At 43.2% G+C, this 24,118-nt stretch overlaps 1 protein-coding gene across 1 annotated transcript in view; it reads right to left on the minus strand.

Annotated features, from left to right (window-relative positions):
- The window catches only part of GALNT10 (polypeptide N-acetylgalactosaminyltransferase 10), an 82,408-nt gene extending 58,802 nt beyond the window's left edge, over positions 1–23,606 (minus strand). The window contains exon 1 of the mRNA XM_032125383.1: positions 23,294–23,606. Coding sequence (XP_031981274.1) covers positions 23,294–23,467 — 174 coding nt within the window. The 5' untranslated portion in view covers positions 23,468–23,606. The remainder of the gene's footprint in view (positions 1–23,293) is intronic.
- Positions 23,607–24,118: the final 512 nt, after the last annotated feature.

Here is a 24,118-nt window from a genome sequence, read left to right on the forward strand (position 1 = left end):
AAACCACAGTCAGCCACACCTCATCCTGTGAGCAGTCTCTCCCCATGAGATCATGAAACACGATGCTACATGGCAAGTGTTTCTTGCCCAAGAACATTAGCCTGAATCCCAAAGCCTTTACATACAGTGCTAGTTTTGGGTGTCAGCACATGAAAGACCACGAGGAGATAAGCTACATATCTTAAGGTAATATGAAAAAAAAAAAAAAAAAAAAAAAAAGCAACTGCCTTCCCAAAATGCAATCAAAATGTTAGATGTGGAAGTTACCACCTTTGCTAGAAAGGCAAGAGAATCATAAATATGCCAGACATTTAATGCATGGAAACAAGTCAACTTTGAATAATTTTATGCTATTAAGAGATGCACACTGAATATGGACCCAGATCACTTCATAATTCATATCTAACACATACTAAAAGTCAGCCTTGGTATTTCACAGCAAGTTGCCAACCAGAGTGGTCTTTCAGATGCATCTAAATTCACTTCAGCATGCAGACAGAGCAAGCAAACACTTTCACCCTTCCTCAGTATCTACCTCAGAGAGAAGTGCCACTTCTCTCTCAGTACCTCTTCACAGATGACTTCAACCAGATCTATTTTCCCATGCCTCATGTTACAAAACACTCTAGAGGCCACACATAAAGTGAATTAGTCTTTTTTACTTCTACGAACATCTCTTGAAACTTGAAGTAAGCAAAGAGACTTCAAGATTTAAGTGTCCACATGATGCTACCAGATTAGGAAATATTTATGTATTTCCATAAATTTACCACTGTGCAAAGAGGCAAGACAAGTTCACCGTCCCAAAAAGCATAAGCCAGAGCACTTGGCTATTATGAATTATAAAAGAAAAAGCTCAGATAAATGTCAATGTTTCAGTAATCCTATTTAAGACAGCTGCTCAGAAGAGCCTACATAGGACTGGATTTTCACAAATTACATTAAGAGGAGGAAGGACCATGACACTTACTGTAATGACGAGAAGTCAATCTTACCAAAAAGTAAAAAGTAAGATTCTTAATGCATGCAATTTAGTGGAATTAGTTTCCAATTCACGTAACAAAACAAAAACCAAGGCTGCTCTGTACTTTCAAGTAAAGCTAATCTTAAGATTGATAAATCCTGACACTTTTGTCCATGGTCTGAAGTAAATCCTTGCAAATTCTTTGAAGAGGTGAGACCGACAGTCTTTTTGCTCTACACAGCTGAGCAAAAACAGTTGGCCAAATTACAGTGCTGTTCCACACTCATCATCTTCGGAAGCAGAGCTCAGTTTAAAGGCTTTTTTCTTGTCTCAAATCCAGCTTCTCTCATCGATCTGGTTGCAGTTAAGTCCCCCATCCGGGGCTGTACAAGCGCAATGGAGAGGAAAGTAAGCTGGAAAATGGGGGCAAGATCATCAAATTGCCTCTATTATTGAGACAACCCCTGTCAAAGCCCTCCTTAACACGCCCTGGTTACTGGATCGTTACTCTTCAGGCAGCAGAGCACACTCAGGCAATTAATTTACTATTCTTCCTGCATCTCTACCATTCTGAAAGTCAAATTCACACTTTCATACTTCCTCATACAAGAGCATGTATCTATCTCCACCTCCCCTAACTTTCAGGCTTATCAAACCAAAGAGGTTTAAAAACCTTTTAAAGCAGGACGTTGCTTCTGTAAAAACAGAAGAGAAACCTCAGTGCCAGCATTAAAGGAATCAATAAATAATTATTAGTAGGTGAGAAATTCCACACATTTTTGTCCGCTTAGTACACCTATTTTAACATCTCCAAACAGTTGAATCTAATTAGTTGCTGCAATTTAAGGCATCTTCCCTATATAAAACTTTAAACAGGCTCTTGCTTTAGTCTCCAAAACTGCATCAAGCCTGTGCTAGCATTTTAATCTCAGTGACAGCCAAAGAAGAGCCCGATTAAACAACTCCACAGTAGCACCGTTCTATTTAATCTTCTTTGCAAGCTTCAGAAAGATCATTGCATGGAAAAAAACCCAAAACCCCAAAAAACAAAAATAACCCAATGCTCATGTAGTTATAAAAGCCCTCATCACTTAATCCTCTGTCCTCTGTAAGAACTCTCCTGACCCTCTGGAACACTTTCTGCAGCAAGCTCAACATTTCCACCAAGAAGGGGAAAGTATGAAGAAACTACAGTACATGATGGGTGACACAGGAAAATCAAATACTTTAACCTCTGAAATTCCTTTAAATGCATTTTAATAAAGAAGCACTTGTTTTGAACAAGCCAAGATATTCCACTTAGACCACAGAGATGAGAAACCATCCCAAACTCCGAGTTAAATAGAAGCCAACTTTCTGCTAGCTTCCATCAAAGGTAGGATCATTTTCTTTTCCTTAAGAAGATGCAAGCCAAAGTTCAGAGCTTCTATAGATTTCAGAGTATTCAGATCAATCTTCTGAGAGCTGCATAAAAATACTGTGTGTTTTTGATTGATGGTTCAGAAAATGAACTGTGGCTTGTCTTTTATTCAGAAATATGAGGGCTCCATACACAGTAGAGAAAAAGGACCTCTGAGCATAAGTACATTCAGACAGCTGCAGCTGAGGGGCACATACTATCTTTCAGATTTTTTTCTGATGAAGTTACCGCAAGAAACCAGAGCAAGCTCTAGAGATAGTGGAAATATCCTGGGTGACTGGGGAAAAAAAACTTTGTGGCTCAGGTGAGCAACCACTAAGAAAAGATTCACATTAAGAACATCAACCTTCAATGTATAAACTTTCCTAGTAATAATTGTAAGCCAAGAAAACATGTCCAACTCAACACATTCAACCAGTAGCTCTGGACTCTGAACTCAGCAGAAGTTCTTCTCCTTGCCAAGGATTTTATACATACATTCTATGATTTTCCAGAGTCACCACACAACTGGCAAGCATCAAACCAAACCTCTGCCTGAATGTTTCATTTGTTACAGCACGTTGATACAAAGACCCATTTTATGCTCCTGTACAAACAGAATCAGACATGAAAACTTCTCCTCTTTGCCAGGCACCAGTGAGAGCCTTTGTTCAGCTGCACAAGAATTCAGTGTAACCAGTTCATACTTAAAAATGAGTGTGCAGCAGCGAATGTTCACCATCCCTGAGCATGGAGAGATTTGCTGGGGGGATTATATCTAAGCAGTTTTAAACACTAATGTGAAATAGCACAATCCAAATCATTAGACCTGCATTTGCTGGGCTCGGCTCCCGCCCAGGGCACTGTGCCACGTCCCTCCCAGCAAAGCATGCAGCACCCTGCTCAAGCACTTACCCATTGATGCTTCCAGCCCTAATCTGCTCTTGGAATTGCTCCCCAGTGCCAGGCAGACTCCAGGGATTCCAATGAGCACAAGATGGCTTATACTTAAACCAGACCAAAGCTGGAGCAAGGTTCTTTAGGGGTAACACAGACAGGCAAGGAGACTCCTTTTGGTCACCCTGTGTGGTGCAAACTGGATGCATCATTAACCTTTTATATACATAATAAGTGCATACCACGTTCTGAAGTATCTCTTTACCAAAACAGCTCTCTCACACACACAAAAAGTTATTGATAACACTTCAGCAATCCCCATTTCCCTTTAAAACTCTATAAAGATTTTTGGCAAGACTCCCAACAAAATTTCAAGCGATCAGGACCACCGTTACTTGGTGAACTGCTAACATATGAACAAGCCCTATCATATATAGTGCCTGTTTGGCACATCCCTGCCTGAAGAGGTATTTCTACTAGCCAGTTTTCAGCCTGCAGCCTTTAGTCACTCAGCCTGTCCCCTCAGGACACCTCCTTCCTCTCCTGTGTTGACCTGAGAACCCACAGAGCTGCATATGGAATCACATGTTAATGAGGTGTCTACAGCAAAGCACAGATCTTTTCCCACTCTCAGGGTATGGAAAAAATGAATGTGAATGGCTTATGCAGTGATGAATCAATCTGTCTGAATTTTGCAAATCAAGGACATCAGATGCAATTCCCATGTCAATATTCATATGGTCCCTCTCCCCCCACAAAGCCACACATCTGATATGCAAGCAACATTTTACAGCCTATATATATGTGAAAATGTCCTTCTGGGTAATTCAAAGGATTCAAAGGTATGCAGAAAAGACAAGAAGCACAAAAAAAACCCCCAACAACACAAAAAACCAACCTTAAAACTATTTACTTTAATCTTGAACAGAGTAACTGAAATATCACAAGTTTCTGTAGCAGAGGGCCGTGCCCTGCTCACTGATGCACAAAACACAATGTTTCCATATGTTTTAATAAATACTTCAAATTTTTTTTTGCCTTAATGCTGAATAGTTGTGCACCTGTTACAAATTCCAGGTCAGCATTTAGTTGTATGTCAAAGTACCTTTTCGAGTGTCCACCTTCCAGTATTAGCAATAGAGGGCCAGTAAATAACACCATGCAAGACCATCTGTGGCAATATTTCAGTCTCCACGTGTGTCTTGACTAACATCTGTGCCTGTCTCACAGAAGAATGTTTTCAGCTAGCAAATCCCCCTGAGAAAGGCAGAAAGTAAATTTTCTTCATTCAGACACTGAACATTTAATTCCTAAAACTTTATTTTCAACATTTCCTCGGAATACAGTGCATGTAATATTTAGAGCTGCTGGCTTCCAGGAGACATTTGTCAGAGCCCATTTAGAAGCGATAACATCTAAAACATCTGCAGCTGGTTATAATGCATCAGGAAAATAAAGTTGTCTGGCCTTAGTACCGTGCCAGTGTTTAAAGGAAAAAAAAAAAAGAAATCAAAACCATATGTCTGCTCTTAGTTTAGTCTCAAGTGACCTATATTTCATAGGGTAAGTTACCATTAATTTTTAAACTCCTATGAATTGAATTCTACTAATTGGACTTCTTGGGTTTTTATAAAAATGCTTTAAAAAACAACCCCTTAAAATTCCCCAAATCCAGCTGGTTTTGATTGTACCAGTCAAACATCCATAATCTTTCTTGTAAGAGGAGTAAGCTCCAGAAGTTATCATAAAAGTGCCATGGCTAAAATACCTCCCTTGGCTTCTCCCCCAGAAATAAAAGTTTCCTGCAATTGTTTATTAAGCTTATCACCATTATGGGTGCATGAAAAGACATCCCTTCCCAAGTAATTTACCTTGCAGGTTTTAAATTTAAACTTCATCTCAAATAAATAGTGGCTTACTGCTTCAAATGAAGTACATGAAAGCCGGGATTTTAAATCAGTCAGGAACTCCATTTTGATCCAGGTCTTCCATTCCCTCTGAATGAAAGCCATTCAAACAAGGTGAGAGGATTTTCCTGCTGCAAAGGTTCTTGAGCTGCTGTTCCTATGGCCCAAACAGGCATTCCTGAATGGAAAGGCTGAAGCCAGCTCAAACAACTTGTGCTACAGGCAGGCAAAAATGTTCAATTTAAATAGCAAATGTTCAGCACAACTTTGTGACTAGAGTTTCTCATCCCTAAGGACACTCCACCAGCCAGATCCAGAGCAAGAGCACTGGGAGAGTGATGAACTGCAAATGGAAATCCTCTAAACAAACACACAACTTGTGCTTCAGATTGCAGTGAAGTGGTCCAAAAACTATGTAAACCTTCCCCCAAAACTGCATCTTCCCAATAACTGTTGCTTTGTGGGTCAGAGAGCAGCAACTGTTCACACAGCCGTGATGCTGCTTTGTCTTTTAAATGCAAGCAGCTCTAAACTCCATTTTACCTCTGCTGCCCTGGAGAGAGCAGCTCTCACAAACCAGGCACATCTGCAAAACACTCTCAAAAACAGAGCAGGAACAGAGGAGCAAGGCTTGTGCTAAAAACCTGACCTCTCTGGGTAAGATGTTTTACAAAGAAATTATCTAGCACAGTGATAGAAGAGGCTGAGCACAACATATTTTGTGTTCATACCTCCTGGGAAGCTTAAGGGAGATAAACAGCCCTGTCAAAGTTTGTTATCTTAGGAAAAGAAACATTTTTCTCAGCCTCATGGATTAATGCACTCACTGCCTTCACTGCTTAGACTATGATCTCAGTGCAAAGTTTGTAAGAGCTGCCTCCCATCCTTCTTTCAGAACACAAAGGACACTTAAATATTTCTCTTCTGCTTCCAAGTGCTCCATAGCTGCGTAGTTTCCCAGTAATGCTTTTGCTGACTGACCCCTCAGCAGGCTTTCCCATTACTTAACAGTAATTGCACAGCAAATATGGACACAGTCATCCATTCCCACTGCTGAACCTTTAATAAGGAAAGATAATTACACAGCTTTTGATACACCAGAAGATTGCAGAGCAAACGGAAAACAATTAACATTTCGCTCACTGTAAAAGATTTTGGGATGATGTACGTGACAACAGGGCTCTCTATACCCACACATTTGTTTTCAGGCCAAGTTCTAACGTGACATGCTCTTCCAAATTCCAGTCAGAATTGGAACATCAACTTTATCAGCTCTTTCACAGCTGCTCATGGGCCACAGCAGAAGCAACATAAACTGACAAGGTACTGATTCAATTTTTTTTAAAAAACCTTTTGCAACTTCATAGAGCTGAGCAGCAAAATGCCAAAGCCAACTGCAAGCTCAGAAAGACACCTGTGCACTGACTTTATCTTGGAACCAGCAGTCAAGCTTTCCTAACACTGGCTGAGTGAAGGGGACAGTGATTATCATCATCTTGCAGAAGTTAACTGCACTCAACAGGAAAAGGTGACAACTCCACTGAAGCTCCTCTAAATTACCAGCAAAATGCAAGGAAGAGCATAATCTAAGCAGAACTTGGATATGCAAAGGAAGCAGAACAAGAGCTCTCTTACAAACAGGTATTTTAAGCTAAGAACTCCACTTTACTGCTACAGAAATCCACTTCCCTCCAACAAACAGCCTTTTCAATTTGATACACAGAATACTTCTAGTCGCAGTGCGCCTTTAAAACACTAAAAGCCTAATTAAAACCCAGAACAGCAGCACTCAATCCATGTCAGTACATGCATCTGAAGTCAGGACAGGGTTTGGCTTTGAGGCTCTAACCACTATTCTGATGGCAGAGAACCACCCCTTCTCACAGAGCTTGGCAGGGACAGAGCCAGGACAGCACAACTTCTCTTTCTTTGGCACTTGTCACCTTCAGATCACCTCAGCAGCACACTGAATACTTGCAGCACCACAGCTGGGTGAGCAAACTTGCCACACAGTGCAATTTTTCTATATAATACAAAATCTATCATCTATGATCATCGAGTCTTTTAGAACGGGGTTCTGCAAAACAAAACGAAAGCATTTTAGATGGATATTAGTTTATTGTCTTATCCAGCACTACCTGCTCTGACATACCCAGGGATTTTGGAAGTGCCCTCCCAGAAATATGAAGCTAAAGAACCACAACTACACAATTGCAAAATCCTGAAGAGTGACTCAATAGCAGTGTCAGTTCACAAAAAGGCAAACTGCTGCAAAAAACCCTAATCATCTGTTTATTTGACCTTATCTGTAACCCACAAGCAGCACAATATTACTTTGTAACTCAAAACAGGCAGTATATCAACTTTGAAAGGAATGTACAGCCAGCTTTCAAAAGACTTCTAGAAAATGCCTGGAACATTTTAATACCTTAATTCTGACTTAGAGAAAGTTTAATTAAGAGAGCATTTAGAAAGCATTTTCAGAACAATCTGGAATCCTGTGGAATGTGTTAAGGCCTCCAAGGAAGCCTGTTCTGGCTGAGCTGAGATCAGTCATGACTTAGAAAGGGAAAGCAGCAGTCAAAAGTAGCCAGCATCATCCAAACCTGAACACACAACTTGCCTGCTGTGTCAGTATTCGCCTCCAGGATCACCCCTGCCATTCTTTTACCATTTCATCTGAGGAGTTTGCCCTGTTTTTCCCACAAAGATGGCATCACCCAAATCAGTCATACAGGACTTGACTTACAAGAATTAACTGCTGCTTACTTTTGCACCAGCAAGCCACTGCTAATCCACGCTCCAGCAAAAAAGCAAGTGAATTAGGTCAAGGGAGCTTAAGGTGCATAGCACCTTATATGCCCAGCTCAGACAGCACTTCCTCACCCATGAGCAAGAGCAGATGACAGAAGTCAAGTCCAGATGGCCAAAGGGTCTTTGTCTGGGTACCAATGAACTTTCCTTTACTCTTTAGAGAAGGCTTATGTCTTGAAATGCCTTATCAAGTACGTACGTTCCCAAGAGATTACTTGGAGGAGATTATACCCTGCTGGGGTGCTGTTTTGTAACTTCTTTCAACTATAACCTTTCCAAAGTACAGCCAGTCCCCTTCTAGCAATAGACATGACCACAGAAATGGATGGAGCAGCAAAAGCTACAGCAGAGACACCTTTCTCTTTCTGAAAGCTGCCCATCCAACCAGTGCCACTGTTTATAGATGGTGCCTTACACTGTACGACACCGAAACACCTCAGTGTTTACAGTTTGTTACATACACACAAAAATGTTTACATGACAGACATTTCCTTTCAAGCTGTAGACCAGGAGAGAAACCAGAGCTATTCTGATGCATGAAAGCAAGAGAGGACACACAATCATCACCTCAGAGTGCTGCTTTAGTGCAACCACCTCCTGCATCAGCTGCACATTAAGCTGCTGAGCTAGAACACCGTCCCACCCTGGAGCTGGGTGGGAGCCTTGGGAACAAATATTCAACACCACAGACTTGAAACATCCATCTTGCTGACTCCACAATGAAACAACTAAGGCCGCTCAGGCAATTCCATTAACACACATTAAGAGTTGTGTCAAGCACTGTGTCAGATCCAGGATGCCAGCTTCTAGTACTAGTGCCCATAAGCTTTCCTAGGGTTAGTGCCAAGTGTTTGCCCATTGCAGCCCACTCTGCCCGCTGCATTTGGGATTAGGATGCTGCCTGAGGAGAAGATGGAGGAATGGACACGTCTAAACCCCTCTGGAAAGCTGTTCTGCAGTATGTTTGCTAAAGAGCCTGTTTGATGCTTCCACTGTTCTGGCTGCAGATCACAGAAATCTCTTACACACTCGCCATAGATTGCCTAAGCCATTCTGCAGACCAGGAAGGAGGAAATTTTCATAACAAACTAAAGCCAAGATTACTTTGAACCACAAAGGACGCTCAAAACTTAAGGAGCTTCAAGAAACCAGGTGGTATCTTTGCAACGGCTGCCTCTCCCTCCCTGCTTTCTCAAGTGTTTCTTAATCTTAAGATCTTTTGGAGGAGGTTCACAGTTACACAAAGAGTTCAGCCCCATTAGATACTAAGCAGAATTGCTAAGGTCAACATTAAATGCATAAGCCCAGACATGCAATTAAAACCTCGGATTACATTTCATTAAATTTTAAGAGTACTCTATAACCAATCCGATTTCAGGCTCTCGTCTGCCAACCAGTTTCCTCTTTTGAGGAGCCACCGAGAGGTTTTAGAGGCTTTAGGAGCTTTTCACCCTGTGATTTCAAACAAGATCCAGGTGCACAAACTGATCTCGTTATTTAAATCCTGACCCTTCTTGCTGACTGCAGACAGCACAGAACCAGGGCAGGTTGCACACGCACTGAATGGTGATGTGTTACACGCTGCTCTTGTTTAGGAAGCCAGAGCAGAATCCTAACTGCAGAATCCAGCAGCACTGAGCACCAAACTCATTCATGTTAAGCTGACAAAGTTCCTGAGTAGGATGGAAGGAAACTTCCTTTGGTATTATCTTCCACCTCCTGAGCAGAGATCACTGCAGTTGATGAAGAAGTTCACAGTAACATCACAACACTTCACCAAGAGCCACAGCTTTCAACAGCCCTCCAGCAGAAGAGAAAAAACCCCAGAGTGCATCTGCAGACAGAGACCACGTGAATCCATTACAAATGGATCCAACTTCCAGGAGCTTGAAAACATTTTGCAGGAGACATCCTGTCACTGTGAAGCTCTGACACACAAATGAGGTAAGCTGGTGCTCCTCTAAAATGCTTAGATCTTTAACAGTTGTAAGGAAACAAAAAGATTAACTACGATCAAGGTTTCAAAGTCAGTTCCTTTCACAGCTCTGACAAACTAACAAAGAGGAAACTGGATCCATAAATCTCATGCCTGAGCCAGCAGATTCAAGTATGAAGCAATTAAAGAACTGAGAGACACCACACATCAGACTGAAAACACCAAGACCTTTAAACACTGGGTTCAGTCACCAGTGAAAACCCAGATGTCCCTTTCAGAAATCCGTGCAGTACTGGTGACACAGTACAAAATCTAATTATTGCACTGCTGAGAAGCTCCCTTTTTTGGTACAAGTACCACCAACAATCTGTTTTTTAAGACATTTTCTACAGAGCAACTTTAGGAAAGAAAAATAAATATATAGTTCCAGTTTGGGTTACTTTATGGGAAGCAGTCTGCCTTTGGGTGTTTTACTTTCTCCTTGAAGACTTCTGACTAGGCTGCCTATGTGCTATAGAAATACAAATCAAACCTCATGAAGCTTTCACTTTTTCCTAAAGGGCCCAAATAATTTAATTCTGTTTTTCCAATTATCTCAAAAGTTACTCAAAAGCAAGAACTTTACAGGGTAGCAAAAACCAGACCTAAAATAGCTTTAAAAACTCTTTAATATGAGGGAAAACTCTGCAAAAAAAAAGTCAAAGTCAGGTAAGTCACAGGTGTAGTGAGCTCAGAACAGTTATTTTATAACCTGCATTTAACTGAATATTGCTTGGCTTCTTGCATTATTTCTTTAATTATTAATAGCCAAATGTCTACTTTGCAGTAGCAGTCTAATTTTGATACCAGCTGGGTAATTCTATGTAGGAGTCTAATCTATCCATTTTCTAGTTTTCAGAGATTCTCTTCTGACTTCCCCTAATCCAAGTTGTATTGAGCTGCTCTGACAAAAACATTTCAGAGGGGAAAACAAGCAGTTTTCATAAACAATACTGGCAAAGTTCAAGTACAGGCATCAATTGTGATAAAGGGAACAGGGCATTTTAATTTCTCTCCCATTTATGTTGAATAGCAAAAATTTTGGAGCACTCCAACGTAAGTGACAAGATACGAAAAACGGGGTGAGGCAGCAGAATATTTTTACAGCACTTGACTGATGACTAACCTGTGATGTCAAGGGCTAAATATACAAGAAATTTAAAAACCACAAGGCTGTGCATCTTGCAGCTCAACTTCCAGCTTTGTGCTTCCCACAGAGGAGTCTGTGTCCTTGAGTGAGGTCTGCGGGCACTTTCAGGATCACATTTAGAACAACCAGGTATGACAGGTTTTTGACCTGATTTCTCCAGGTCCTTGTACATGGCTTAAGCACAATGGTGGTCCGTACTGCACATGAATCACTCGTACCTGTTTGCAGCTTTGGTGCCTGCAGACAGCACAGGTATCTGTTATTTTGGATGGTCAAAGCAGGGAGGCAAAGTCAACTGAGGGCTGTAGCTGCTGCACTGCAGCTCTCGAGTAAAAGCTGTCAGTGATCCTTGAGGAGGGTAGCAGGGCTCCATCCTCCTCCTCCTCTTCCCTCCACTCCAGGACTTTGAACACAAGTACCCCGAGTCCCACATGGCCTGTGCAGAACTTGGGGCCAAGAGCTGTGCTCTGACCTCAGCATCCTTCACAAGGTGGCTGATGCCAAGGATGGCTCTGGGGGGAGAAGGAAATGGCAAATGCTACCCCAAACCAAAACGTGAGCACACACCTCCTGGGCTTGACTGGTAAGAATTCTGGACCCAGGAAGTCAGGTCTGGAGAGACTTAGCTGGTTTCTGAGGAAGATTCTCTGCCTCAGCCCTTAAACTCACAAATTCATAAAAAGAGTTGGGTACCAAAGTCTCTCACTTCCTGAGGTCTTCAGGTGACCCTGAGCATACAAATACCTGCATTAGGTAACACCTGCATAATACAAACAGTGATCGGTTCAAAGGGAAAACAGTTTTCTACATGAAGAAGAAATTAAGGGGAACACACAGAGAAAGGCACCAGTCATCCTCGCAGTTAAACCCCAATGATTTGGAAGACAGCATGTCAGCTACATACAGATATCCCTAAAAATAACTATTTTCCATTCCTACCCTAAACCCAACCCATAAACCGCTACATTTCTCACGTTCTGTCCATTCAGCTTTTTTCTTCACACAACCATATTTCTTCCACTTCATCCTGCAGCACTAGTCCACTAATCACTGACATATGCTGCAGCACAGAGTATTTCCTCTGGCATGCTCTAAAAAGAAGCACTGTCACCAAAGCAATATAAGTGCTGGCAAATATGGTCTGTCAGGTTTTGTTTTCAAGGACTGTAAAAATAGACTTCACTGCATTAGGCTTGAAAACTCATACCCTCTAGAAATAATTTCTAACACGAGTTTTCACATGACTTGTTATTGTTTTCAAGTATCCAGAGAGAAAATCTGTTCTTTTCTATTTAATTTCACATTTTCAGGTTAAGCCAATATTTGAGTTCTTTTACACAACTGACAATTCCCAGCTAATTTATCAGCAGTGCCAGTGCTCTCTACTCATATATGTCAATTCACAGCTTCTCAGATGCATTTCTATCAGGAGCAGCCTCTTATTATAAAAATATCAGCACTTGAAAAGCCACAAACCATCAGTTGTTTCCACAGCTTAGGCTTTTCACCCATGGTGACCAGTATTAGTTTATGCTGGTAACAGCTTTGGCCAAGATACACAGAAAGGGCTGTTGGCACAGACCGAGGTTCAAGACACTTTCTTGTTAGTTTGTAATTGCCTTGCCAAGGACTCTCTTCCTGTAATCAGGAGGCCCAAGTTCCTATTTGCAGAAAATATGACAGTACAATGAATGAACACTTGTTATCTTTTATACACAGATTCTCTGAAGCAATCAAAATCAAGGACAACAAAAGTAGGACCTTCACGCGTCACAGATAAGGCTTTTCCAATCTTCCACATCCCCATTAGCAGAGCACACAATTCACATCTGAAGATCAGAAACAACCTGGGGCACAATTGGTCAAGAATCACATTTCCAAAAATCAGCTGCAACAGCAACAATGATAACCTAGATAGTTCTCTGGTCTCCATACACATAGCCAGATATACATCTGCCAGTTTCTACATCAAAATCCCAGGTCTTCCAGTACTTTGCAGAAATTTTTGCAGTTTACATCCATGCCCTCAGTACCAAGCAAGCAAAGTTATTTTGAGAAATCTCACTCTAAACACATTAACTGTACCAATATAACTTCTTCACTGCTGCAAATAAGACCTGTGAGCAGATGCTGGTTTTCTAAAGGGAGACTTTTTTTTCTTCCAGGCTAAATTAGTACCTTGGATCAGTTTCCAAAACAGCCACACACATACAAAAAAAAAAAAAAAAATAGGCAACATGCAGCAGCAAGATATCCATAGGAGTTTTAAATATTTCTGACACAGTAAGGCACAGCCTGAGAATCAAAGGGAAGTGGCAGCTCAGAGTGTATTTGGTGGATCAGCAAAATCAACACACACAGGAGTGGAAAACAAAGAGTTATTCCTTCTTGGCTATCACACACAAAACACTGGCAACAGGCCACCTGGGAGATAAATGAGAAGACAGAAGATAATCACAGGGTTCACTTCTTTTTGAGATCCTGAATAAGCCCATTACATAGTGGCTAACGTGGACCGACAGGCTAAATTTAAGTGACCTTCTGTAATGTTACAGAAAATTACTTACTTGCCCAATGAAAGCCTTTTACAACATCATTATGTCTGTATTTATCTAGGTTCTGATTTTCTTCAGTGATGGAATATATTTTGCTTGTATTTATACGAGTTGAAAGTACAGTCTCTTTATCTGAGTTGAAAGTACAGTCTCTAAAGAGAGCCACTTCCAAGCAAGCATAGTTAAGATTAAAGTCAGTCTGAGCAGAAGTGAAGGAGCTGCTTACTCTTTTAAAAATGTTATAAAAAGCCCCAGAAAACAAACAAAAAAAAATCTTATGGGATACCAGTCCTGATTGTGGTTATTTTTATATCATACCCTAGATCAAAGTCACCAAGATTCCTGTTTTTCAAAGGAACATCATACCCTAAGACATCTTTGAAAACTTTAGTCTAAGTGTTAAGAACACTCAAACTCTGCTTCACCTGTTTTATTTATTTATTAAGAAACAGCTCATGCTTACTAGTCCCTGTGAACATTTCTTCTTTGGACCTCATGTGAAGACTGAGAAGTGTTAGGGAAGCTCAATGAAGAAAAAAACAAACTACCTCTTTGCCATCATTGAGAAAAATTGTTTCCTTGCTAGTGTGATCAACTAGGTAAAAGTAACCTCCCAAATGAATCTGAAAACAATAAAGGTAACTTACAGAAAAACAAGCCTATGTGATCTTCCACTGACAAAACAGGACTGGCTACGAGGGGTTTTAAATACTAGATCTTCCGAATAATCATAAGCAGACAGACAACAAAATGACTTTCCTTTGAAAAGTCACCTTAGCTTGCACACATAGCTGCAAGCAAAGGATTTCAGGATTTAGGGATCAAGCAGAGCAGAACTTTTCATAGTAACTTAAGCTTGTAAAAAAAAAACCCAAACAAACAGTTGTTCAGGAGGGCTAAAGCAAGGCAGCTCTTCGTGGAGGAGGGACAGCTGACAAGTGTTTCCAGATAAGATCTGGTAAAGCCCCAAAACATCACAAGACCTTGACTAACAAAGACAAAATGCAATCTAATCAGATTTTTTGAAAGGGACAGTATTCAAACAAGAACATTTCATGCATCCAAAAAATTAAAATTCTTGCAGGAGACAGACCGATCTACTGTTATTCCGTGAATTCGTTATTTTTATGACCAAATAGCTCTACAGCAAGAAGACAGGCTTCATTTACAGGCATCCAAGTTAAAGACGTGAGTTCTTTTTGTTTGAAATTTAACCCCTTTGCTGGTCATTATTTCAGTAAACAGCTGCATTTTCTGTGTATTTTAAAAAATAGTCTGACATGACTTTTGGAAGTTTCACTTCAGCAGTCACCTTGTGATCTGCAACCACGAAGAACAGGACAAGTTCTCTCTTTGAAAGCTACATCAGGGACAGGTGTCAGGTCACTGCTAGATCAGCTACACATGGCATACACACGAGAAATACACATTAGTGGTGAGGGGAGATGCTTTGATCAGAAATTAGTTACCTCTGGGCAGAAGCAATTCTCAGCCTAACAGGGAAGGATGTCAGCATTCACTGTTTTGAAAGACAGCTTTTAGAAGTTGCTTTCTGCTACTTGCACTAATTGTGAAGGAAAAAAGTATTCAAGCTGAAAAATTAATATGAAGTTGAGACTGGAAGACACAGTCACCTTACTTGGTGACATTAAGAGTGAACTTCACCACCAAGCTGGGCAGCACAACACAGTCAAGCCTTCGTAGACTCCATCCTCCTTCCCTTCCTTTGCTTTCTATTTCTGGCCAAGGAAAGAATCAAAATATCCACATGAGTTACACGAGTTTGCTCAAAACAGGGTTTCCATTTTAAATCCTCAAGTTCTCTGAATGTACTCGTGAGGGACATGATTTGCAGTAGCTGGCAGCCTGTGTTTCCACAAAATGACAGGCGGACTAAATAAAACCTTTTTATTCTTGTGAGCTACAGAAGACGTGCCATTAATGGTCATCAGCCTTAGAAAGGTAACTTAGCAAAGTGGGAAGGCATGAAGCACCATCAGAGGAAACTCTGTGAGTGGGATAGGAGAGACTTTGGTTGTAATAACATCAACAGCTTTCCTACTGAAGCAAGTTTCTCCCTTGGGTATTGGCCACACCAGAGCACTGCTGACGCTCCACTGTAACTGTGGTTAAAAAGCCTTAATTATAGATCTATGCTCTAGGGAGCTCCCTTATTACCTAGAGCTAAGATTAGAGAAAATGGAGGAACTGCAAAAGGGCAGAGAAGAGAGGTCATTATTTAGAAAGAAAAGCAAGTTTAAGGACCAAAAACTGGTAGACCTCCCTTCTTTGAAGCTGCAAATGAAAGCTTTATCAAGTTTATACAAGGAACAATAAGGAGACATGTCAAACAACCCATTTCTTGTATTTTAGGGGGTGCAGAGCTGCCAGCAGATCTCAGACACAGTAGAAGTTACTCTTCTACCCAGGCATTTGAAAAGGAGGGCTGCCTGGCAACTCTTTGTGCTTGTATTGATTTACTGATCTGTAGCTTTCCCCAATCGTTTGCCAGACCCTGTAAATCTAACAAAAGAGGCAGAGTCTGACAAGTCAGCCATAATTTGATATCCACTACTACTTATATTCTTAACAAAGCTGTGTAGATAAACACTCCATTCCTTGTTGCCTATCCATCACCCATCCAGGATAACAGAAATGCAGGAAATACCACCACGGGTGCTGGTTACACTGATAGAAAAGATACCATTGCCACTGAGAGGCCAGGCTTCATGTTGAATAAAGCAAGACCAGTAGCACTTACTGGATCCCTGAGCTGTAAGAAGTCATGATCTGAAGGGAAAACCACAAGCAGGCTCTTCAAGAGATAACAGAGAATATGAAAGTTTTTTCACCACCACCAAGACAAAAGGCAGTCTGAAAGCAGAACATGAAGTTTTAAAATTAGAAAGTGGGGGCTATTATCCCTGGATTTAGAAATTAAGCATCACACTGCTACACTCTTGAAAGTGACTCAGGCACCAGAATTTGTTCAGGAGTCTGTGAAACATGATAAACAGATTCACACTATCCCTGAACTGCTAAAAATCCCCACCGACAGCTTTCGGTTCTGCAAACAATCTGGGCCCTGAAGGCAAGATAGAATGTCTTTTATACAACTCTCAAGAAGCAGAAGAATCCCAGGCCAAGCTGTATCTAGAAGGAATATGCAAGTGGCCAAACTGCACTAGGACTGACCAAAACCCTTCTGTCCAGGGACAGGAGATCAGGTTAAGACAAAGTGCAAATGTCAGGCAGAAAGGCTATTCCTGATTTGATTCCAGAACAGGAACAGAGAGCAAACTAAATTAACAGAAGGTAACTATTCCCAATCTAGCTCAGTCTGATTGAAGCAACATTTAAATAATATTTAAATGAATGACTATTAAAATAATCATTAATGTCTGCTTGCCATCACAGTGTATCCTATCACAGCAGACAGTTCTTACTCCATTCAGCCTTTCCAGCTTTCTAGATTAGGTGATCCAGAAAAAAAAAAAAAAAAAAAAAATCTACAAATACACTCAGGTCACTTGACTTGGGAGACCTATTACTATTAAAAAATTTCATATGCACAAAGTCACCGCAGCCACCTCTCTCTCTGGGTGTACACAGAATTGTGCATTATTCATGCTACTGTTGAATAAAAGCACTGTTAACTCAGGTTACTCCACAGTTAACAGGATGGAGGCATGAAGCATGATGGACACTAGAGAAAGAGAGTGTCCTCTGATGGCAAATACCACAGCAGCTTTGTTTACACGAGCATTTACTCCATGCTGAAGTGCCAGGGCACTCCGCACACTGCACTCCGGTTGAGGTGCACTCCATAAAAACCTACCACCAACAGCTCCACTAAAACCCACAGGAAAACAAGCTCACAGGTTGAAATGGCTGCTTTCATAGGGAATCAAAAACAAATTCCTGCAGCACAATTTTTCTTCTACTGATATTTGCAGCACACAGCAGAATCCCTCCTACCAACTCCGAATGCACCCCAGCAGCTCTGTACTTCCCAGAAGGAAGCTGAAGGCTGCCTGCCTGTGTCACCTGGCACAGGAAAAGGCTGCAAAGAAACAGGAGCAGCATGCAGATTTGTTTTAACACCTGGATACAATTTCCTCAAAGTTAGACAGGGTCTGTTCCTACACAGTGTACGCCAGGTTACAGCTGGCTCCACAAGGAAGCAAATACAGAGTGACAGCAAGGTAAACTGCAGTTCTTTATCTTTCTCTAGTGACGCCTGTACTGTATTCAAACAGGGAGTGGAAAGTGACACTATATAACAAAGTCTGGTTGATAACATTTTTCTGCCTAATTTTACCAACCCTCCTCACTGGTAATAAGTAACTTCCTGTTAGTTTTTCAGTCCTCTTAAAGTCAAATACCTGGCAGTTATCTGCCAGGAAATTTGTAACTGTGGTTGCTCTTAAATCAGTTTGATTCATACTCTTACAGGAAAAAAACAGCTCTGGAGATCACCACATGATTATGGTTTTCACCAGTAACCTAAAGTGTAGTCCAGATGCCAGGAGCCAAAAAGCTTTGCAATAGAAATCTTCCTTCCATGAAGAAAGGTCACCACTGCAGCATGTGGAGCATATTTGAACAGTGAAACAGAACAACTCTTCCAGTAACAGAAGGACCTGCTCAACGATGAAGAACAGAAAATATAATAAACCTTTTATTTTCACACAGCACAGGAGACCTACAATACAGCCTATTTGTTCATTCAGCTCTGTGTTGCCATTACAGTGAAGACAACCACAATGAGACCTTGAGTAAAGGCCACTGAAAACTCCAGTTTCTTTATAAACATATTTTCAAATTTTACTTTGCACTTTACAGCTGTGAGATGGTTTAGACATTTCACCTTCACTTCAACTCACTTTGCCAATCAAGAGTGCAGGACACGCTTACCTAGCTCTGGAAACCCTGCTTGTTTCACAAGTGCACTGAAGTGATAAACTTCAGAGTAGCCCACATTGGGAATCAGTCACTCTTAAATTAAAACGGGCTTGTTCAGCTGTAGCACTTGCACGTCAGTACTTAGATGCCAATTGTTTTACACTACACTTACAAAAATAAGCTTTTCAAAGTTTCCCTTTACATCCGCTGATGAGTGCCTGGCAAACACAGCTGCCAACACAGCAGTGTCCAAGAGGTCTGTGAGGAGCCAGGCCCCACACAGCAGCAGCAGCAAGGTCTAGGACACAACCAGTCTACCTGCCAGAGGAATCTGCCTGTGAAGTACAGCAAGCTGGTTGTCCTACTTCCCTCTGGCTGGCAGAGAGCAGAAAAGCTTTTCCTCTAACTTTTCCCAAGCCCTTCTCCTCCGTCCCCAGCCCTGGCAGCAGCGAGTCTGTCACCTAACAAACACCCTCTTCCTTACTAGCTTCTGCCAACCACATCATGACACTGACAAACCTTGACAATGTCCCAGCTTCCTCCAGGTCAGACCAGCAAAGCCCATCCCCTTCCTGAGCTGAGAAGGACACCAGCAGCAGCAGCCTGGAAGGCAGAGCAGCATCGCTCCCCACTCAGATCATCACCAGGGCTGCATTTTCAGCAATGCTGGCTGGACGCCTTAGGCTCAATTGCACCAAAGCTAAAGTTTATCATCCCAAACTTTCCAACAGCAGCATCCTCCCAAGCCATTTTTCAATCCCAAGTTTGCAGTTGGTCTCTCATTGCCAAGAAAGCAGCAGGAGGGTGTACCCCACATCACTCCAGCCGGCCGGCAGCAGAGGGCACCACACAATCACCAATGTGATTTATACACTTCCATCATGCTCCCGAGTTAATTTATAGAGCACAAATTACTGCTACAACAAGCTACAGGGCGACTCCATAAAGCATTCATCATATCAGATAAAAACGCACTGCCACAAAAGGCAGCTAATTTGCTACAGTGCTTTTAGCCAGCAATTCAAAGAAAAACCTTCAAGCTTAGTATCTCTCCGAGCTCAAATGACACATTCCCAGAACAGCAGGTTTCACGCAGAGTGCGGATCTCCAGCCTGACCACAGAGGTGCAGAGCAGCAGCTCTGCAGAGCACTGGAAGCCACGTAAATACTTGCATTAGCCCAAGCATAAATACTTAGCCCAAGCATAAACCACCAGCCTAAGCCATCCTCGGTTTACACACTGCACAGCTACATCCACATCAATTAAACATTTTGACTGAGGATGCTCGGCAGCCTCTGAGGCAGACAGCAGAGATCCAAGAGACAAAAGGAATAGCATTCCTTTTGCTTCTTCCTACCCCCACACCCACAGATTGTATGTTTTTACTTATTGAATAGTTGTTAAAAAAAGAAAAAGATGAATCTACAGAAAAGTCAATCTGCATTCCGTGAGCACACCGAGATTCATGTAGTGGTGAGCAAACAGAACAGTCATGAAGTCAAAGCAGCTTCTAAGCCGTCAGCAGAAACACTTCAGTACCACAATGTCACCATCCCCTTTTAAAGCCAGACCTGTTACACACCCCACGAGAAAAGGACTTCCCAGACCATCTCGTCTGCTGAGCCACTGTACACAGTGGCAGAGGCCACTTCTGAGCACAGAGCAGTTAAGTGAGGACTAACTCAAAGCTTCAGCTTTTCTAAGGAGATCTGCCGCACGACCTTGAGGCCAAGACCTTGATGACTTCTCTCCCTCTCTCCTCTGTGAAGCAAGAAGCACCCACAGAGCTGCAAAAGAACAAACCTAAAGGCAGAAGGAAAGAGCAGAGACCTCACCCTTCTTATTAAAGCAATACACTATTTTCAGCCACCATGATGTTTCCCCTGAACATATAAATACAGAAGCAATTAGCTGCCTAGGCACTTCCGCAGAAACCGTTTAGAATAATCTTTCCTAGAATATATTTACATGGTTTCTGATTGCTTAATTTTCTGACACATTTGTTTCAGGCACTAGAAAGATTAAATAAAGCCAAATCACCTATATTGCCATGTTACTGAAGGTAATATGCAGCACAGATAGACAACAAAAACTCCTAGGTGGTTTCAAATGTCAAAATTTTAGCATCACAACTCAGTGTTCTAGGAATTGCTTTATAGCTTTAATTCAGCTGTGTCTTAAAACCTTTTTCCCCCTTTTGCTGTTCTCTGAGGGATAAAACTACTGACTGAAACAGCAGACACCATTTAAAGAGAAAGAATGAGCCTGGACAGAGATTTCATTGAAAAGCTCAATTCTGTAGGACATAGGAAACGTCCTCAATTCAAAGATTAGCCTGCACAAAAAGGCAAATTAAAGCCAGAAACAGAAGAAAATCTTTTCTGACTGCTCTGAATGTATTTTTTCATTATATTCTTTCCTATCATCTGGAGTTTTTGTATTAAGAAGTCAGCTCTTTCAAATGGCTTCAGGAACAAGCAGACAAACAGCATATTCATTTACAAGCTGGAAGTTGATTATTAAGTACAAAACCCATGAATGCTTGTTGGGACCAAGGAAGGAAGGCTGGAACCATTGATTGTGAGGATGCCCAAAAAACTCTGCAGTCAGCTGGCAGATACCTCTATGACAACAGTAAAACAAACCCACACAACTAAACAGAAAAACAAAATCACATTTGAGTTGTTTTTATTCTACTTCATCTGAAATTATTTTTACCAAGACAGCCTGTTGTCCTTTAGGCTATGTTTTCCCTTGCTCAATGTAACTAGAGCTATCATTGCAGGGCCAAATCTTTCAAAAAATAAGCACATGACACAAATATATCTTCCCTCACAGACCCCCTGCAGCCCATAACTCCACATTAATTAGACTGGAAGATGAAGCCTTCAACCTAAAACCCAGCAACTGTGATTTACACAAGTGCAGAGAGGTTTTATTGCAAATTTTTCTGCGAGCTGCACAGGCGTTTCCTGCCCAGCTCCACACACCATCAAAACAAAAGCAGATCTCAATTCACTGACAGCTGCCGTACTTTACAGAGACATAAAGAAAAATGGAGTAGGCATTGTGTACAACACGGGCAGCTCGGGATATCTGGACACCGAGAACACTGCAAGGACACAGAAACCAGCAGAGAGGTACTGCTTGGCTTACACCTACCCAAACCCCACGGTACAAGGACAGTTTTTGAAGACCAAAACCATAAAAGTCAACTTGTCACTTTGAAGCTTCCTCAGAATAATTACAACTTTCTCCTCTTTACCTCTGGAGCATACATGATTTTACAAAGGTCTTCATTTCGCCCTAACGCCACGTCACATGAAGCTATGGAGCAGGGCTTGATTTTTACCAGTCATGCAAAACAGATTCCCTGCATCCCACAGAAATACAACCATAAGGCAGTAACATCAGGAACTCCAGGCATGTAATGATCACTGTGTGATCACGTCAAAAGGACTTCTGTGCAGATTTGAGGATGTGCTACAAATGTATGTTTTATGACAGGCAACAGCTGATCCCTTTCCCCAAAAGCATGGGACACGAGCATGGTTATATCCAGACTTACACTAAAAAGCTTGAATTCGAAAAAGCATTTCTTGGGGGAAAGAAGAGCTCAGTCCCAGTTTGACTATAGCTCTTTGAGAGCCTTCTCTCCCTCAGAGCAGAAATTGTCACAGCAGGTTTCTCCACCTTTACGGTGCAGTTACAGCAGGAAGTCTCCAAGGAGGGAAAGATTTAGGCAATTAAGAGTTTTAAGTGGTTTTGAACAAGCAGAGCCTTTTAGAGTGGCAGCTGAACTGATAGTTTCACAATGACATTTCCAGCTTTCAAGTCCCCATCATTCTTAATGGTACAAAGCTAAACCCAGAAGGGGACAAAGCAATTACAGAGCCAAAAGTAAGTGCAGCTAAACTGTGCTTCCAAACGACTGATTTGGGTGATCCTGCCTTCCTGACTCACACGCTATACAGACAGGTTTGGCTGTTAAATTTACTACTGTACCAGTGGGACAAGAAAGGAACACAGTCATGTGTTGCAACATCCTCAGGCCACGTATCCAGCGGGCATCCTCTGCCTCTCAGTAAGAGTTATCCGCTTCTCTTTTCCCAAAGGAGCATCACTCCACTGACATAATCCTCCAGCTCCACCTGGTACTCTCTCGCCCTCAGCTCTGCGGGGACGCAGAGTAACAGGTGATGCTTGCTTCCCACACCCTTCCAAGACAGGTAAAGGGAAATGGCACGGAAGCACGCCCTTGGGAAACGGAATTGCCGTTCTTTTCTGTGCACAGATGGGACAAGCTCCCCTTCCTCACTCCTTGGCGAAAGAAGCAAAGACCTTGCTTTACACCCTTACCAAGCTCAGCCAAAAAAAGGCAAGCAGACCCTCCCGTCCCCGCATCCGTGAATTGCCAAGAAAGTACTCACGCTCCCCCTCCAACGCAGGCACAGGACACATAAAATAGCTCCTTCCTGGGGACCACAGGAGCCCTCCCAGGCTTCCCTCCCTTGCCCCCTCCTCTTATGGGGGCGACCGCCGCTTCTCGCCCCCCTCCCGTGCCGAGCTCCCCTCTGTGATGGGGAGGGGTCGCGCCCAGCCCCGCACACGCCCCGTGCGACAGCGGCTCCCACGGGAGCGCCCCCGACACTCACACAGCGGCTCCCACCGCCCCCAACCCACCGCACACCCGGGGCCACTCAGCACCCCCAGCCCCGCCACTCACCGGCGCCTCTCCGGCCGCTGCCCCCACGGCGGCCGCCCCGTCCCCGCCGGCCGCGCCGCCGCCCTCCAGCTGCCGCTCGCGGTACAGGGACCAGAGCCCCACGTTGGGCAAGAAGACGAGGGCGGCCAGCGCCAGCCCCACCGCCTGCAGCAGCCGCTTCTGCTTCCGCCGCATCGGAGCGGCTGCCGGGAGCGGGATGAGGAGCGGGATGGGGATGAGGAGCCGGGGGTGAGGGTCCGGCCGCCCCCGCCGCGCTCCCGGAGCGCAACTTTCGCCCGCGCTCGGCGGCGGCGGCGCCGGGCGGCAACTCCGGCACTTCCGCTCCGCTCCTCGGGGGCGCGGCCTCGGCGGCCCCGCCCACCGCCCGGGGAGGCCCCGAGCCCGGCCCCGCCCCCGCTCCCGCTAATGACCCTTTGCTAATGACCCTCCGCTAATGACTCCCTGAGAACAGCGCTCCGGGGAGGCCGCGGCACGGCGGGGTGTCTGGGCGGGCGCCGCGGGAGGGGGATTCGAACCGGCTGTCGGTGGGGGGGAGGCAAAGTGGTTAATTGGCTTCAAACGCCTTAAAAGGGAGGGGGCCCTCAGATGGGACCTGGGCCGTGGGTTGGGGGGAGCAGAGCAGCCTGGAGGGCTGTGAGTGCTCCTCAAAGGTGGTCCCCAAAGGGCTGCAACTCGCCTGACGGACACACGGCAACGGGGGGACGAGGCAGTCGCCAGCAGCGCTCCGTGGATGGAGGAGCCATCGGCGGCCGCGCCAACGCTCAGGATCGCTCCAAATCCATCCCAGTCCGTGGTTCGCATTAAAAAACAATGCTGTTTAGTCCG

The sequence above is a fragment of the Corvus moneduloides genome, chromosome 15 (assembly GCF_009650955.1).
Source record: "Corvus moneduloides isolate bCorMon1 chromosome 15, bCorMon1.pri, whole genome shotgun sequence".
Lineage (NCBI taxonomy): Eukaryota > Metazoa > Chordata > Aves > Passeriformes > Corvidae > Corvus > Corvus moneduloides.